At 36.2% G+C, this 19,222-nt stretch overlaps 2 protein-coding genes across 2 annotated transcripts; one reads left to right on the forward strand and one right to left on the reverse strand.

The window, feature by feature from the left end:
- Window positions 1–737: 737 nt before the first annotated feature.
- LOC119991498 (protein FAR1-RELATED SEQUENCE 8-like) lies at window positions 738–2,956 on the reverse strand. Its single transcript, XM_038837844.1, has 5 exons — window positions 2,680–2,956; window positions 2,397–2,559; window positions 1,877–2,321; window positions 1,586–1,765; window positions 738–1,259 (listed from the first exon to the last, which is right to left on the reverse strand). Exons 1-5 carry the CDS (start codon window positions 2,954–2,956, stop codon window positions 738–740), a joined length of 1,587 nt encoding a protein of 528 aa, XP_038693772.1.
- Window positions 2,957–14,572: 11,616 nt separating this feature from the next.
- LOC119992295 (cation/H(+) antiporter 15-like) lies at window positions 14,573–18,283 on the forward strand. Its single transcript, XM_038839001.1, has 3 exons — window positions 14,573–15,032; window positions 15,633–16,637; window positions 16,834–18,283. Exons 1-3 carry the CDS (start codon window positions 14,808–14,810, stop codon window positions 17,983–17,985), a joined length of 2,382 nt encoding a protein of 793 aa, XP_038694929.1. The 5' UTR covers window positions 14,573–14,807; the 3' UTR covers window positions 17,986–18,283.
- Window positions 18,284–19,222: the final 939 nt, after the last annotated feature.

A 19,222-nucleotide genomic window follows, 5' to 3' on the forward strand; every position in this document is an offset into this window, starting at 1 on the left:
CCGTTGGTTATGTTGGTCTGTTATTATTTTGTACTAAATCCATTGTTTAAAAAACAATGGATCGTTATCTCATATGTTGAAAAAATCGGTTGAATGACATAATTCCATTTGACAAAAAACTAATGCCATAAACTATTTCATTAGTTCTGAATATGTTAATACTCATTAAATCTTAAAAATTACATAACAGAATCTTAACTTCACAATAGTTTTAAACAACATAATTCATACAAATAAAAGTGAAATGGATAAGTTGATAAATGTTCTACATTTTTAAAATGAACCCCTTCTTCTTTCAAAAATCATTACCTGAATTGACTTGATTCCTGTAATAAACAACGAAATAAATAAGCACTCATAATGACTTATGGCATAACAAATACAATGATGCAGTTTGGACATGTGAAAAATATATATTTATACCATTATCTCTTCAATCCCTAATATTGGAGTTCTCGTTGATATACTCGCCTCATGTTGTGCTGTACTCGCCTCAGGTTGTGCTCGTCTGACCCATTTTCTCTAAAAATCTTTTCCTTCCTCACACTACGAGGACGTCCTTTTGTTCTTTGGATTATCGGATCATTTTGGGTTCTACCCGGTAACAAACAATTAACTATTGTGGGTGCCATTGTCTTTGCTTCATCTTGAATCCATTTTTTTACTGACTTGTACTTGATTTCACTTAAAGATGTCATGTCTGCGACAGTGGTGAACAAGTTACACAACTCATCGTATCAAAGCTGCTCCATTGTCACAATCCATCCCTCGTAATTAATTTTGACTCGAGAATGACATCTCCTCACATCTTTCCTCCACCGAGTAAATATGTAATTATCTGGAACCAAATATTGACCACTACGAATGAACACAATTATTACATGCCTGCATAATATTCCTCTAAATTCATACCTGTAGCATGTACACTTCACTGACAATGTTCCTTCAACAAATAAAACCTTAAAAATCACTTTTTTCTTGTAGTTCTCACCAAATGCAATATCTTCTTCCACATTAAAGACCTTTGAATCACCAATATTCTCAACATCCAAGATCCCACAGTACATCATCCCACATAACTCACTTTGAAACTCCTTGAATTTCGATTCAGTGTATAATTTCTGAATCTGTTTTTCCATTTCAAATGAAGTTACAAATTGTAGTTGCTTGTGCAATGAATTATAATCAACAAGACTTTCCTTCTCAACCTTGTCCCTCAATGCGTTGTTGTATTGTTCCACAAACTGCTTAAGAGTTGTCTTAGAGTAGACATAACCATCAAAAAATGCATTAATGCTCACTCCTCTGAGTTGTTGACATAACGGTTGAAAAAATATTTGTTATAACAAGATAAACAACTTAATCCATTGAATTTTATCAATGATATTGGATATTTCACTGTTAATACTAATGGAACTAACAAACCAATGTGTATATAAACTGTGGGAAAAAAATAATCCATTTAAAAAACTGATGGATATATATGTTCCATTAATAAAAATCAATGGAGGTAGTATAACAATAAGGTAAAACTTTATTGTCCAGTAATACCTGCCCAAAAAAACTTCTTCATATATATTGGGACCCATATTTCCCTGTCCTCGTACAAAGATGACAACCAAGCATTGTCTTCCAACCGAAACTTTTCAACCATCAATTTCCAACCACATTCAAACTGATCAACACTCTGAGAATCAAATATAGCATTCCCCATAGCATAAGTTATGCGAACGTATTTCTTAAAAGACCCAAGCTTCTCAGGCACCTTCTTCAAGATATGCCACAAACATCACCTATGCCTGATACCAGGAAAAACAATTTCAATTGCACTCTTCATGGCCCTGTCTTGGTCCGTTATGATCCTTTGTGGAGCTACGTTATACATGCATGTAAGCCAAGTTCTAAACAACCATATAAATGTGTTTGTGTCTTCATTAGAAACTAAACCACACCCAAGAAGAATAGAATGACCATGATGATTAACACCTACAAATGGAACAAATGGCATGTCATACTGATTTGTCAAATATGTAGTATCAAATGTAACAATATCACCGAATTCACGACAAGCAGCTCTGCTACGTGGATCATCCCAAAAAACACTTTTTAACCTTTCTTCCTCATCCCAATCTATCAACGAAAAAAAACCTTCATTCTTAGATCGTATCTTAGCAAAATAACCCTGGATTGCATTAGCATCGCCTTCACCCATTCGCATACGCCTCACTTTCGCAATAAGATTACTAGTATCCCTTTGCAAAAATGGTAAATTGTCATGGCCTCCTGTTGCAATAACTTGTGCGTTGTGGCTTTTGTTAGGCCTAATCCCAGCAATATCATTTATAACTAACTATCTCTGCACATGTGGATTAATCTCCCTATTGCATAAAAAATACCTTGCTTTGTTTGGACTCAATGCATGATTATGTTGGTCCTCAAACGAAGTTATCTCCCATTTCTCATCTGCTGTTGATATCCGAGCTCTTAACCTAGCTTTGCAACCATTCTTTTGAGTCGGATGATGACTTATAACATTCTTGGACCGGCTAATTAACTTACCTGATATTTAACATGTAAATATCAGATAATGCGATGAATATAATCAATTTTAAACAATGAAATATTATATTCCATTTATATAAATCAATGGAAGATATACAAGTTTGAACATGCACTCACCTGATCTCCCACAAGTAAATGTAACATACTTGCACATTCCATCTTTGTCCTTATTTGATGTTCTTCGTTTCACAGGGAATCCATTAAGTTCACCATATTTCTTGTATAAATCAAACATTTCTGTCTCACTTTCAAACTTCATTCCAGACGTAGGAACAATATCTTTAAAATCAACTCTCATACTATCCAAATGATTGGCAACCACCTCAGGGCTTTGGTAGCTGATGACATTAATAACTTCTTTATCACCCACCGCATAACATTGATTATCTACCATTTCATTACTGAGAAATCAAATGAAAATATCCATTAATTATTTATTCCATTTATATTTTCAATGAAATATCATATAAATGCCAAATAATACAGTTGATATTCAGTTATCCACTAGTTTTAACAATGGAATAACAATTGAATTGCGTAATTCCATTTGTTTTTGCCATGTGATCTGACAAAAAACTAATGGAATAACGGTTGAACGACATAATTCCATTTGTTTTTTTCCATAATACAAGTGATATTCAGTTATCCACTAGTTTTTTCGATGGAATAATGGTTACAATCATGAACTATCCATTATACCATTGATCCCCTTCTATAATAATGAACTAATCGTATCTGTACTCATGATATAAGTTCATCATCCAGATACGAAGCCCATAACAACTCAACCATAGAAAAAGCAGTTGCATAAACCATAAAAGTAGACAGAGTATTTACCCATTCGAAGACATCAAAAAAACTGTTAAGTTGAACTTCGCTTCGAACACTCGCTGATAATCTTCAATGCGATGCTCGGAGAGCTGATAATCACCTCCGATGTAGCAGAAGAAACTTGCTTCAAAACCTAGCTTCTTCTTTCAAAACCTTTCTTGACGTGACTCGTATACGGCTCTCGACTCTCTACCCCTGACTGAAGCTACTAATAGACAAATTTTGAAATTTAACCTGTCAAATGACATGACATTGCCACATCAGCGCCACATGTAGTTGGGCTACTTGGGTCACTAGATTTTGGGCCCTATATCGTTTTCGTATGCAAAATAATAGTTTGAGGATAGAATGAAGGAAAAAAATAGTTTAAGGACATAATCAAGAAAATTATGATAGTCTAAGGACATATATAATATTTTAGCCTAGAAACTAAAAATGTCTGACATTCATCCAAGATTAGGCAAAACAAAAGCTATTTAGGTGTTCTCCCCAAATCACATCACCTACAGTAACCATGTATAAAGTATTAAAGATGAGGCCATGTTGGATTACTAAACCACTACAAGAAAACAGTTTTTTAGCTACGAAATTTTACGACGGAATTTCATCTGTCGCAAAATATATAGTTTGCGACGGAATTTCATCCGTCGCAAAATATATAGTTTGCGACGGAATTTTCATAAATTTCCGTCGCTAAAGCTTGTTAAAATTTTAAGACCTTTTGCGACGGACTTTGCAATGGAAATTGCCATTGCAAATCATGGCACGAATTCCCGTCAGATTTTACAACGGAACAACGATTCCATTGCAAACAACTTTAGCGATAGAATTACGATTCTGTCGCTAAATTCTAAAAATATTCTGACGACACCTCAGAAAATCTTAATACTAAAAAATAAAAATAAATATCAAAATAGTGAAATATGATCATCCAAAAACATATGTATGTAATATTGACATTTAACAATGTAATAATAATATATTATATTAACATATTGATTATATTGATATATTTTGATAAGTGATAATTAATATACATGTATTGATATTATCATATTATATGTAAAAAAATGAAATACATATAATGAAATTACAAAAGAATTCAATATTTTGTAGTAATTTAACTCTAAAAAATAACCTCTTCGATTAATGTAAAATCGGTCCGGTCACCGGGTTTCTAGTATGACCATTGGGTTTTACCAGTTTTCACCGGGTCACATGCTCAAATGTTAATATTGACAAAACCATGCCGGCTTGGTGGCCGAGTCATCAATTTTTTGGTTTGATCGGCCAGGTCGATCTGATTTTCACAACACTGGATGAGGCCATGTTGGATTACTAAACCTTGGGCCAAGTATAGTTACTAGGCTTTTCATTTTGGGCCGCGTTAACAAAATTGAGAGCCGAACACAGGTTTGTCTTGTAGATTGATCGGTTAAATCATGCGAAATGGATAGTCTTTATTCTTCCATCATCAATCTCAGAGAGATCAATGCCAAGGTTTAAACATGAAATAATCAAGAAAGCTGAGCCTTTGACACTGAAACCATGGATTTCATTGAAAATAAACATAAAAAAATAAGTAAATTAACTTCAAAAATAGATACATACATACATATATATATCAATGTAGGAGCAAGAAATTATGGTTCAAGCATAGCAGTCGATTCAATAATCAATACCCAAAGCAGAACAAAAGCTTTGAAATTTATGCAATATAGGCTGATCAGGCATTTCAAAAACAGAACAGAGGGAAAAAGGATGTAACCCTTTTGTCCTTAGCTAGCTGCATGGGTGAGGAATGAGACCTTGTTCTTTGAGATTACAAGGGACCCTGGAAAAGGAATTTGTGTGGAAAACGTATTGTGATTGGCAGGTTTCAACAAGTGTAATCGTCTGTAAATTATATGGCTGATATGGACAAGATTCAAGGGTTTGTGTAAAAGGCGAAGTCTTCAAACAACAATAAAGAGTAACTCAGCTAACTCAAAGAGATCTAAAAGAGTGAAGTGAAGAAAAATAGAGTTGTTTCTGGAGAATTCTTCTTCATTAACATTCCAAATATCTTGACAGAGCAATATAAAAGTTGATGCTATACAAGCTAACATAGAAATCTCTAGAAAGACATAAAAAAAACATATAAAAAGAGTCAAACTAAAATTGACTGACTTAACAACACTAAAATATGATTAAAACCAATTAACCATAAAATACACATTAACAATACACAAACATAAACACAGTACAAGAAAATACTTCATTGACTCAACACTCCTCCTTGAACCTTTTATTGTTCACTCCCAACATTACCCTGGAAAATTCAAACTTAGCTATAGGGAGAGCTTTAGTTAGAACTTAGAATATCAACAATCTGTTCATCATATCTACAGAAAACTAGCTTGATTTCAAATTCCTTTATTGCCTCCATGATTGCATGATATTTCGTATTAATATGTTTTGTTCTTCCATGTTGAACTAGACTTTTCGCAATGGAGATTGTAGATTTACTGTCACACCAGATAGCAGTTGCTTCCAGTTGCTCTTTTCCCAAATCCTAGAGAAGCCTTTTGAGCCAAATGGCTTGATTGGAAGCTTCAGTTGTAGCAATATACTCTGCCTCTGCTGCTGATTGTGCAACTACATTTTGTTTTCTTGAATTCCAAGCAAAGGCACCAGAGCCTAAAGAAAAAACATACCCTAAAGTGCTTTTAAAATGTCTAACATTCATCCAAGATTAGGCAAAACAAAAGCTATTTAGGTGTTCTCCACAAAGCACATCACCGATAGTAACCATGTATAAAGATGATGCCATGTTGGATTACTAAACCTTGGGCCAAGTATAGTTACTAGTCTTTATTCTTCCAATTGAGGACGATTTTAAGAGAGAAAAAAGTTTATTCTTCCATCATCAGTCTCATAGAGATCATACTGAGAAAAGAGCTCGATTTGAAGTAATTTCAAAATGGCAGCAGAGGTAGAAATTCTCAATGCCTGGGTTTAAACATGAAACAATCAAGAAAGTTGAGCCTTTGACACTGAAACCATGGATTTCATTGAAAATAAACATAAATAAAATAAGTAAAATTAGCTTCAAAAGTAGATACATATATATCGATGTAGGAGCAAGAAATTATGGTTTAAGTATAGGAGTTGATTCTAGAATCAATACCCAAAGTAGAACAAAATCTTTGAAATTTATGCAATATAGGCTGATCAGGCATTTCATGAACGATACAGAGGGAAAAAGGATGTAACCCTTTTGTCATTGGCTAGTTGTATGGGTGAGGAATGAGACCTTGTTCTTTGAGATTACAAGGGACCTTAGAAAAGAAATTTGTGGGGAAAACATAATGTGATTGGCAGGATTCAGCAAGTGTAATCGTCTGTAAATTATATGGTTGATATGGACAAGATTCAAGGGTTTGTGTAAAAGATAGAGTCTTCAAACAACAGTAAAGAGTAACTCAACTAACTCAAAGAGATCTAAAAGTGTCAAGTGAAAAAAAAAGAGTTGTTTTTGGAGAACTCTTTTTCATTAACATTCCAAATATCTTGACAGAATAATATGAAAGCTGCTGCTAACAAGCTAACATAGAAATCTCCATAAAGACATAAAAAGTATAAAAATGAGTCAAACTACAAACTGACTTAACAACACTAAAACGAGAGTAAAACCAATTAACCATAAAATACATATTAACAATGCACAAACATAAACATAGTACAAGAAAAGACTTCATTGACTCTCCTCCTTGAAGCATTTCTTGTTCACTCCTAGCATTACCTTGACAAATTCAAACTTAGCTATAGGAGAGCTTTAGTTAGAAGTTACAATATCAGCAATCTATTCATCATACCTTTAGAAAACCAGCTTGATTTCACCTTCCTTTATTGCTTTCCTGATTGCATGATATTTCACATTAATATGTTTTGTTCTTCCATGTTGAACTAGATTTTCAGCAATGGAGGTTGTAGATTTACTGTCATACCAGATAGCAGTTGCTTTCAGTTGCTCGTTTTCCACATCCTTAAGAAGCTTTTTGAGCCAAATGGCTTGATTGGAAGCTTCCGCTATAGTAATATACTTTGCCTCTGCTATGGATTGTACAACTACAGTTTGTTTTCTTGAATTCCAAGCAAAGGCACTAGAGCCTAATGAAAAAAGATACCCTAAGTGCTTTTAAAATCTTAACACAACCAGCCAAGTTACTATCAGTGTATTCTTCAAGTATCCCCTTATTAGATCTCCTATACCGAATTCCATAGTCTAAGGTACCATTTAAATACCTAAGAACTATTTTAGTTGCCCCTAAATGAATTTGACTTGGGGCACCCATTAAACTTGATAGAAGACTAGTAGCATGCATAATACCAGGCCTGGTTGCTGATAAATACAAATATACAATAGGTTTCCAATCAAACTTCTATAAGCTGTGGCATCCACCTTGGAACTACCATCATCAAGTCTCATATTCTCATTCACAACTAAAGGTGTTGCAACTGGTTTGCAACTCTCCATTCTAAATTTCTTCAAAATCTCTTTTGCATACTTTTATTGTGACATAAAAATACCATTAGCAGATTGGTAGACTTCCATGCCCAGAAAATAACTCTTTTCACCCAAGTCAGACATTTCAAATTCCTTCATCATCTCCTCCTTGAACTCCTGCACATAAAAGGGTTATTTTAGTGATGAGAAAATCATCCACATACAACAATACGTCTATACAAGGAGACTACCAACTCCTTAGCATCATTTTTCACATACAGAGTTGGTTCATTGTCACTTCTTTTAAAATCATGTTATACAAGGAAAAGATTACAAAGGTTCCAAACCAAAGACATTTTAGTACATCAACTATTCCGTGTATGTTTCGTCAAACGTAGCAAGTTCATTAGCCGCACATACTTTTTTTTTTTTTTGAAAAGGTTTTGCAACCTGATATGATTCCATAATTCCAGATAAAACTGGATAAATGAAATGGAGTCCTCGTAAAAGGTACTCGTGCCACCCTAAGGTGGAATACATAACCAGAAACTACAAGAACACAACAATGAAAACTGAAACAAAATACTGAAAGAAATCACAAACTAAACCACCAAAGGTCCCTCATTTGAAGAAGATATTTTTTCAGCCTCCACAATATCTGTAACACACAAAGGAGCCTCTTCAACCCATACCCTCAAGTCATTCGCCTGTAGAGCACATTTTGCCAAGGAATGTGCAACCATATTACCTTCTCTTCTAACATGACAAGCTGTCCACTTAACGAACTGTGTAAGCAACCTTCTAATCTCCAAAACAATCTCTCTCCAAGCTGTCCAATTCAACTCCCCCCCTTTAATGGCTTCCACCACAACCAATGAATCTCCTTCCAAAGACAGCTGGTAAAATCCCAGTTCAATAGCCAACTGGACTGCATGAAGAGCCCCCATCGCCTCCGCAATAGTAGGATCGAGCGCAACATGCCTCTTATGTGTACTACAAGCCATAACATCACCATTACCGTCCCTAAATATAACACCTATACCAGTACAATCTCCTCTGGTATATACTGCAGCATCCCAATTAGCCTTGATAAAATCTCTTGAAGGTCTAGTCCAACTCAGCAAATTATTTCCTCCATCTATTATATTAGTCGAGATCATACTTGAGTCTACTTGGGCAGACGCATAGTCATTTGCCAATTGAATCCCTTGATTGGCAATTTGATTAGCCGCACATACTTTGGCAACTACCAAAGACTTCAGCAGAGAAAACGTTGTTTGATCGTCCACCAACAAGTGATCCACTCCACCAAGAGCTATCTCACTCCAGCCTTCTTCTCCAACTCGATATCATATGCTAAAGAATAATTTCAAAGCACTAGAGGAACTTGAATCTATTTTGTGCTCAAGCTTCGATGTCTTCGCAACATGTTTTGAACGAACTATATATACCTCGACCTAAAAACCCTAGAAGCCGTAAACTCCAAGTCTTTCCTTTTTTTGCGAAACCCTAGATAAAGAATTTCTATTAAAGACAACTCTTCATTAGAGTCCTAACAGAATATATCAATTATGTAAGAAATAAGACACCTTAATCCACTTAATAACTGCTATTTTAACACATAGGGCTTGTTTGGATCTGATCCTCAACTGTGACTAAAGTAGCCTACCTCAGGTTACACTACACATCATAGTAGCTTAGGTTACCTCAGAATTCAACCCTGCATAGAAAATAGATAATCCAAGTATATATAACATAGTCATCACATTCAACATGAGCACTCATACTTTCATACATCAGTAGGGTTAAAAACCAACATCAAACTATTTAAATTCAATAGAGTCTAAACTAATGCCAAATCTATAAATTAACAACACATACAAAAGGATGTTTATAACTTAAAAAAACAAAAAAAAAACACAATGTGCATGAGAAAAAAGAGGATGTTGTTACTAGAATGAAATGTAATTCCAGTGTGTGAAGACGTTGGAAACAACTTGGCATTAGTTTAGACTCCAGTGGTTATATCATCGAGTTTACAGGTGAAAAATCCCTTAAGTCGGGTGTACGAGCTAGTGGGATGTAATTCTTTAGGATTTCATAGGTTTCGTGGACTGAGGGCCGATGGCACATGCCTGTTTCGTATGGGGTTAAGAGCCTTATTCTATGTCTTGACCCAATCTTACTTGCGCACTGAGCTTCGGCTCAGGACTAAATTGGTGGCCCGTTGTGCATACGGGGTGATCATTTCGAGTTTAAAACTGACTCAAACATCACAAAGTGATCATTGGGTTGTGATGTAGATTGGATTATTAGGAGAAGCTGGATCACGTGAAGCAGATCAAGTGCACATCAAGCTAAGGACGTGCAGCTATCAAACGGAACAAGAGCTAGCTAGTGTTGTATATTATATTATTTTATATTTAATGTTCTATTTTCTTATTTATTTTGTGTTGGATATTTTAGTCTTTGTTTAATATTTCTTAGGGCTTTCTGCGTGGATTCTAGTTAAGCACTTCGTTTAGGGTTTTGAAGACTAGTTATTATTATTGAGTTTTGATATATGAAATAATGGCTGCCTAAACGCATGAGTTGAGTTGCTATAATTCTTACTTATTGTGTAAGTTAGGGTTATAGATGGGTTGATTCTTGCTTGTGTGTTGATTTTCTACGTCAATTAATCTCATGTTGCATCAGGTTGGGGCTTCCCACTAAAAGAGAATTGATGATGTTGGAGATGGTAATACTGTGTGTTAGGAATTTCAAAATGGTGTGTCGTTGTGGGCTTTTGATGGGCGAAGCAAGCCCCAACCTAATTTATGGAAGGGAATTTTTAAAAATACCCACCCTATTTACTATATAAACCCACCCTATTCCCTATTGTCTCTCTCTGCCACTCGATTTGAGCTCCCTCACCTTCTTCTCTCTCTTACTGTCTCTGCTTATCTATCAATCTAGTTGTCTCATGATTTGAGAGATAAAAAACTATATATAAGTCCACCTCATTATTTTGTACTTTTTTTTTTCTTTTTCTACACCATTTAGTCATTTGACATTCCCTTCTATAATTTTTTTTTGATGAACACCCTTCTATAATTGATATCTAAAATAAGTAACATTTTTTAGTAGAAGGTACACTATCATAGTTTTTCTTGCTCAAAGAAGTTTTGGGCCCAATTAACTTCAATTCTTCCGTTAATAATTAATAATTAAATAGAAGTATAATGCTATTCTCGTTAATTAGAGTGTTTTTTATTTTATTTTATTGGCAAGTCTAGCCATTTCTCTCTCTCCCCTGCTCCTTGTCTTGGATTTTGCCCTTCTTACCATCCTTTTTTGAGGACGCCAACAATTCGTTGAATCCGATTGAATTTCTGATTTTTCCCTTTTTGTACGAGGTAAAATCAAATAACACAAAAGTCTTGGATATTTAAGACAAATTTATTCAAACATATTAACACATGTTATATTTCTAATCTTCCAACACAATGGCTTCAAAAGGAAACGTAGGACGCATGTATGCATGAATTCTCTCCGCATACGGGGTGGCCCATGTAGTTGCGCAATCATGCCTGAAGTGAACCCATTATGGCATAATGGGAGGCATCGGGTAACCCTCTGTCAATGCAACCTAGACGTAGTGATTATTATTCATGTACCCAATAGCGATAGCTACATGTTGATACAACGGTGGTAGAGTAGATCGAAGTGGAAAATACGTGAAGCTATGTGCAGCATTTAAAACGTGTAATATCACATTGAACTTTGAAGCAATCAAGAGACCTATGTCTGGCATAATCGTTCAATGCTCAATCGGTGCTCCCCTATCTAATGCAAGGAAGTTCAGTAAGTTGTAAACACGAGTCTGGTCATCAATGCCAAATATTGCAACATATTGTGTCCTGAATATGTGTAACTCTTCTATTAAGTTATATCGGATAGTTGTCCATGCATCTTCGTGAAGACCAAGACAGACAGCTATCGCCCGAAAGTCGTTATTTCCATCAGGTTTTACGTCTTGTATATGCATAATGTAAGGATGAAGTATATGTAGAAACTGATGAACGTAGGCATGTACAGAGTAGTTGTAAGTAGAGGAGCAACTGTGTCTCGCTGATTCCTGAAATTGGAAAATATCTGGCTTAACAAACTCAAATGTAGTCGTATTAGCACGAGTGGATATGTCTTCCCTGCTCTTCGAGTAGTCGGGGCCTCCAAATGAATAATTGTGTCTGCTTGGTTCTCAAGAATGAGGGGAATCAGACTCAACAAACACTAATGCGGACGGATTAGCACGAGTATTTGATGCCACTTTTTTCTTCGAGGAGGGGCGTCCATGAGTGTTTGTCTTAAAAACAAATACACGAATTAAAGTAGTTGATGATGTGATTATCTCCCTCAACTTCCTTAAGAGACTGAATTTACCATACCTTGGTTGCTGCTTAAACTGTTTCGTGAACACTTGCAGATCCACGTCACAATCGATATCATCATCTTGAAGAGACACACACGGTGATAAGTCAAGTTTCCTCCAAAAATTATCTATGGAATCAATTGGTATGGGACGACCATCGTGGACCAGTGCATCCATCCATTGTTGACTGCATACACCTTAAAACCCAAGTATAATTGAACACTTTTTCTGAGTGCAGGAACATGAATGCCATGCAAAATTTCATATTAGTTGTTGTCACGCCAACAATCTCAAGGAGAGGCATCCTGTATCTGTTTGTTTTATATGTTGCGTCCATCAATAACACGTGCGGGAATGTATGCCATTGCTCTAATGATCCTAGATGTGCGAAGAATAAATCTTCAAGCTCATTGGTTACAACATTTGTTCGACTCTCGAAAATGTATCTTTCACATTGTAGGAATGACATGACAACTTGCATCTGGGTTTTGCTAGCTTTCTCTGCAGTTTGAAATTTCTGACGTGCATTATATATGGTTTTAATGGTAGACACGTTGTCCAAATTCTGCTTCTTCAACGATGCCAAGATATCTCGTGGCTTTACATTTTTCGTAGACAGATGTACCATCAACTGGATTTCGAATTCAGAGAGCCGACCGGGGTATGGATGTCCCTCCATATATGTTGCAGGGGCATGATTATGTGTTCCACATACCACCCTTACCATCTAGTCATCACCTGCTCGCATTTTGACCCCTTTCAATCTGAAAGGACAATCAATTTTTTGTGCCTGTAACCTTCGTGGAGGTTTTCTTGCTTCTATACGTGCCACCGCGATCACATTGGAATAACAGTCTAGGACTCTTCCCGATTAGACTAGTCTCTGACCTTTTAATGAAATTAATATATCCTAAACTATGTCCAGTATTTTGAATCCAATCAATTAGAGATTGGCGCGAATTGAATACCTGAAAATGTATTAATTCTGTTAGAAATCAATATATTTTATTACAAATTGACATAATAAACCATATATTAATTGAATTAAATATCATACCATGTCGGTGGAAAATTCGTCCATATTTTCATCAACATTTTCGTCAGTATTTTCGTCTTTTTATTTTATTTTGTGTCCGAGAATATCATCTTGAGAACAATATAAATTCACTTGAGCATCTGCAATTAATGAAAAAAATTTCCTAAAACAATTAAAAAGTTGTATATTTACCTGATCACTTGAACCACTTGACAATCGCAGATCATTGGCCCAAACCCTCAATTGATCCAAATTCATATATTCTGCTGGTATGTATATTGTCAAGAACAACCATATCTATGTATATATAGATTAATGGTGTTAACGTTGAAGTTGTTGGTGAAACTAAAGAGTTACACCCTAAGAGAATATATTCTCTGCAGCTAAAGAGTTACACCCTTTTACGGAGAATATATTCTCTATAACTAGAGAGTTACACACTTTAATAGAGAATATATTCTCTGCAACTAAAGAGTTACATGCTTTTACAGGGAATATATTCTCTACAACTAAATTGTTACACACTTTAATAGAGAATATATTCTCTGCAACTAAAAAGTTACACCATTTTACAGTAAATATATTCTCTGCAACTAAAGAGTTACACCCTTTTACAAGAATATATTATCTGCAACTAAAGAGTTACACACTTTAATAGAGAATATATTCTCTTCAGATAGATAACACAAGACGAGACAAGACATGACCATGCTAGCATTAGGCTAGGTAAAAACCGAAGATTTTTATAAAATTCAATAATAAATTCGAAACAAGGCCAAAAGGCTTAAACATGTTTTGGAAACCCTAATCCAACTAAAAGGCTAATTACTAAATTAAAACAAAATTAAAATAAAACATGTGAAAAAGTCAACTCCGAGCTTTGACTGCAAATGTGAGACCCTAAACGAACTCAAATGGCAAATATGAGGGCCTCATTTTCGTGTTTCGTTCATTATGTTTTGGCTACTATGAAGATTGCAACCAATGGAATATTTGGCATAGTTTCAACTTTCAACTTCTAACTTATGTGAAGAATTTTTTTAAAAATACATTAAAGCCTTTGAGATAAAATGTGATTGAAAAATCTCTTCATTCCTTATTTTAACTCTTGCTTCCTTAAATTAAATACGGTGGAATCACGTCCATGTGAGTTCTTACTCTTTTTGTTGATGTATACATGATAGGTATAGGATGGGATGGGTATGTATAGCGACACCCTTTATGGAACCATGGGCTAGGACATCCCCGCACGTATTTTTCTCTCAATGATCAGACGTGTCAATACCGAGGAGCCAGAGACGCTATAATTCTGCTATTTTTTCATCGTCCTCTCTCCACAGCCATCCATCCATGATTCATCTCAGTTTCTGTCAGATGGGTTTTTGCTCTTTTCGTTGTAGTTTTCTCTTTCATTCTCCTCATATCACAAGAGCCAAAGCCCACTCAGATGTTGCTGCAATAGGAGAAAGAGAGCCATGGCTGAGAGACAGATGTTGGATCGGGAGATTGAGGTAAGTACCTTATATGAATGCCATGCTGTGGATAAAATCAACTCAAATGGGATATGGTTCGGAGACGACCCTCTCTCCTTCTCGGTTCCTCTGTTGTTGCTGCAGCTTTCCCTCATTTCCATCTTCACGCGTTCCATTTACATCCTTCTCAAGCCCTTTGGCCAACCTTCCATTGTTTCTCAGATTCTTGTAAGCTCCTCCCCATTTTTCTGATGCACATTTTGTATTTTTTGCTCTTTGAATCGGTGATTATTGAATTAGGGTTACTTGAATTGGATATCAACAAGAATACAAGAAACTAGCGAGAGAAATGATCTTTTTTTTTTGTAAAGGAGGCTCTTATCAGGGTTTTGGAACCACTGATTAGGTTTTGGTTATAGCCCAGAAATTGATCGACCAACCGACGTGCTTAATAGTATAAGGTGGAGGAAGCATGAATGTTAAATGGGAGAGTCTGATTTTTGGGTTCATGATCAATTCAAACCCATAACGAAAAGTCTTGGTTTGTATGATTATAATTGATCTCCTAGAATTTATCAACTATGGAAATGAAACATCTTTACTCTTTTCACTATGTTAACATAGGAGTTCAAGCTACAGAATGCTTTTCTAGTGGCCATCTCCAGACATTGTTCATGATATACTTGCTTTGGCAATCCGTTTAAAGTTTTCAAGCTAATAAAAGTCATGTTGTAACTGCTGCATATATGATAGTAGTCCTTAAGATGAGCAAATTATATGCTTTGGCATTGTGTTTTCTGATAGTTTTTGCTGATTTACATTAACCAGGGTGGTGCAATTCTAGGGCCTTCAGTTCTTGGGTGCAACTCGAAGTTTGCAGCCAAAGTTTTCCCAGTAGAAGGAAGAACAGTTCTCGAAACATTTTCAGTCTTTGGTTTTATGTTTTTTATCTTCCTAATCGGGGTAAAAATGGATGCGTCAACAGTTCTTCATTCTGGTAAAAGGACATTTGCCGTAGGATGTTTGGGCTTTTTCGTTCCTCTGGCATTTGGTAAATTTCTTGCCTTGATCCTTGGCCAAGTTATCCAATTGGATGATGGTGTTCGTCGTGCGCTGCACATGGTCATAAGATTGGAGTCTGATTCGTCATTCCCAGTTATTGCTTGCTTTCTGTATGAGCTCAAGATCCTAAATTCTGAGCTAGGACGTCTTGCAAGCAATGCTTCCATTGTATCTGATATTTGCCACTGGTCCATTACAATATTCATTATTGCTGTAAAAATGGCTGTGACAAAATCCCCCAAAACGTCAATGGGTTCTCTTCTGTCATTTGCCCTTCTCATCATCCTCATCGTCTTCGGATTTCGTCCTGCAGCTTTATGGGTAATTCGACATACTCCAGAAGGGAAACCGGTTAGGGAGATCTACATCTTTCTGATTTTTGTTGCTCTTCTATGCTGTGGTTTACTTGGGGAACTTATAGGAGTGAGTGCTTTCTTCTCATCTTTCATTCTGGGCTTGGTGATACCAGATGGACCTCCGTTGGGGGCTGCAATAGTGGAAAGACTTGAATGTTTTGTTTCAGTTCTGCTTATGCCCATCTTCTTCACGATGTGCGGATTGAAAATGAACGTTTTTGCAATACAGAAGTTGGAGAATGTGGGTGTACTTCAACTATTTGTTTTAGTTGGCTTCATTGGGAAAATGATAGGCACAGCATTGCCTCCAATCTTCTTTCGGATGCCAGTCCGAGATGCAGTCTCTCTTGGACTCATTATGAACTCCAAAGGCATCATTGATCTTGCAATGTTGAATAATTGGAGAACAGAAAATGTAAGCAAGCTACCTCTGGTTTGTTTTGATTGCTTTTTGATGTTATTCTGCATATTTTCTTGGTTTTTCCAACTGTAAGACTCAAGCCATTTTCGTAAGTGAAAGATGTTGCTATGGACACAACGTTAATTTGAAAGTGTAGAGGAGTGTTGCTTTTACGTGCTTAATCAATAGAGGTAATTACATCAATGTGCAGGAAATTAATGATGAATGCTTCGCCATCTTGATTATCTCTGTGGTAGTTATAACAGGGGTTGTTTCACCCCTTGTGAAAACTCTGTACGATCCTTCGAGAAGATTCCTCGCTTACAAGAGGAGGACTATTCGACACCATCACCATAATGAGGAACTGCGCGTGCTTGCTTGCATTCACAGCCTAGACAATGTCCGAACAATGATCATGCTGCTGGATGCCTCTAATCCTACCAAAGAAACTCCGATTAGTTTGTTTGTCCTACACCTCATTAAGCTTGCAGGGCGTGCCTCTTCCCTTCTCATTCCCCACATGCCTCGTGACAAGTCATCTCAGGACCCTACACAATCTGAGCGCATCTTCAATGTTTTCAGAAAATTTGAACAAGAAAACCGTTACCATCTGAAAGTGCATTGCTATCAAGGCATTTCGCCTTATGCATCAATGCACAATGATGTATGTTCCCTAGCTTTAGAACAGAGAATATCCTTTATAATCATCCCTTTCCATAAACAGAAATACAGGGCAGAATCATCCCATGTGTATAGGCACCTGAACAAGAATGTGTTTGAAAAGGCTCCTTGCTCAGTTGGGGTTCTTATTGACCGTAGGAACTGGAGAAAATCAAGACTTCTTCTTTCAGAGTCCTCGTACTATCAAGTTGCGGTGCTCTTCTTTGGGGGTGCAGATGACAGAGAGGCAGTAGCGTATGCAGGACGTATGTCAGAACACCAAACCGTGACAATTACTCTGTTACATTTTACTTCATCAACAATACTGGTAGGAGGCACGGCAAGGTGCAAGATGCTTGATTCTGAAATATTGGAGGAATTTAAGCAAAATGCCTCACGAAATGAGCGAGTAACATACCAGGAAGAGATGGTAATGGACAACACTTCAGGAGCACTTGGGGTGATCAGATCAGTAGGTACTTACTATGACCTTGTTATTGTAGGGAGACGTCATGGAGACTCACGATTTATATCTGACCTTGGAAAACGGAAAGAAAATGGAGACTTGGGAACATTAGGGGAGATACTTGCTTCCTCGGATTTTGAAGGTGGGGCTTCAGTTTTGGTGGTGCAGCAACAGACCAAAGTATGGGGCTTACGCGATCCTGAAGAGTCAACAAGATTGAGAAGGGTAAAGTTGTAGAGATTTGAGGAGTTGCAGTGCATGTTATGATACTTATAGACTTGGTTCTGCAACAAATGTGCAGCTATCCGCATAGATTTTTTTTTTCCCCTTATTTTATTTAGAAACATGAGTAATAGCAAATCAATGTCTATACATGAATGTCTGGATTTGAATAGGAATTTTGTGGCCAAGACTAGTAGGATCACTCTTTTGCTCCTAACGTAGGTTATCAGATTCAAACAGGTTAAGCTACTTGTGGCAGATAATTATCATATGATGAGGCAACACCTGCAGTTGATATTGCTGTTCGAACTTTCATGGCTTTTGGTGAACTTAAGTTCTCAATATGCATTCAGCTAACTCTGACAGGATCCAAATATGTCTGTCCTTAGAAAAGTATTCGATGCGTATTATGTTCTGAATGGAGGTTTCTGTCTCTTCATCTCCTCATGGCCCTCTGCCATCCCATTCTCTTCACCTCCTACATTCCCTCAAACACAAGGCCAAATTTCCTCTAGGACCAGAATAAGTATACTGGATATATATATATGGGAACGACCATACTCATTGAGGACGTATTTGAAATTACAAAAATGTGCTATAATTGGATCTAATTCTTTGTTCTTTTTGTAAAAAAAAATTTATTATGGGGTGTGTGTTAGTAAAGTAGTTGCTTAATTAGGGTATTTACATTCCCTTCTATACGCAATTAACTTAAGACGCCTGTATATTTATGATTAGCATGAATGAAAGCAGATATAGATTACAGAAGCTTGATCTTCATCCAAAAGAATGAACATATATATTTTAAATTATTTATAACTTTGAATGATGAGATGGATGGTTGAGTTGCTTAAAGGTCAATTATGTTTTATTAAAGGTCAGTTATGTTCTACTACTAAAACCAGAGAAATAATAATAAATTTACTAAGAGGCTCACCGTAATCCATTTATTTTTGACATAATTCAGAAGCTGTTGAGGATCAGAATCTGGGCAGCGGATGTTAATTTAGTCAGTAAATAATCATCCATCAAATCCAGGCATGCTGCCTCCGAATATATATATATATATCATAGTCTTCATAGCAATGCAAATTAGGTTGAACTCAATAAATGATCAGATTCCGTAACACATGTATCCATCGAGTTAATTTGCATGATTTGAATCAATCAACTAGCTCATGCATCGTGCATGAATTTTGACAGCACAAAATGCAAATCCTAGCCGAAACACAGTCCAATTATAATGACTATA

This window comes from Tripterygium wilfordii, chromosome 22 (genome assembly GCF_013401445.1).
Source record: "Tripterygium wilfordii isolate XIE 37 chromosome 22, ASM1340144v1, whole genome shotgun sequence".
Taxonomy (NCBI): domain Eukaryota; kingdom Viridiplantae; phylum Streptophyta; class Magnoliopsida; order Celastrales; family Celastraceae; genus Tripterygium; species Tripterygium wilfordii.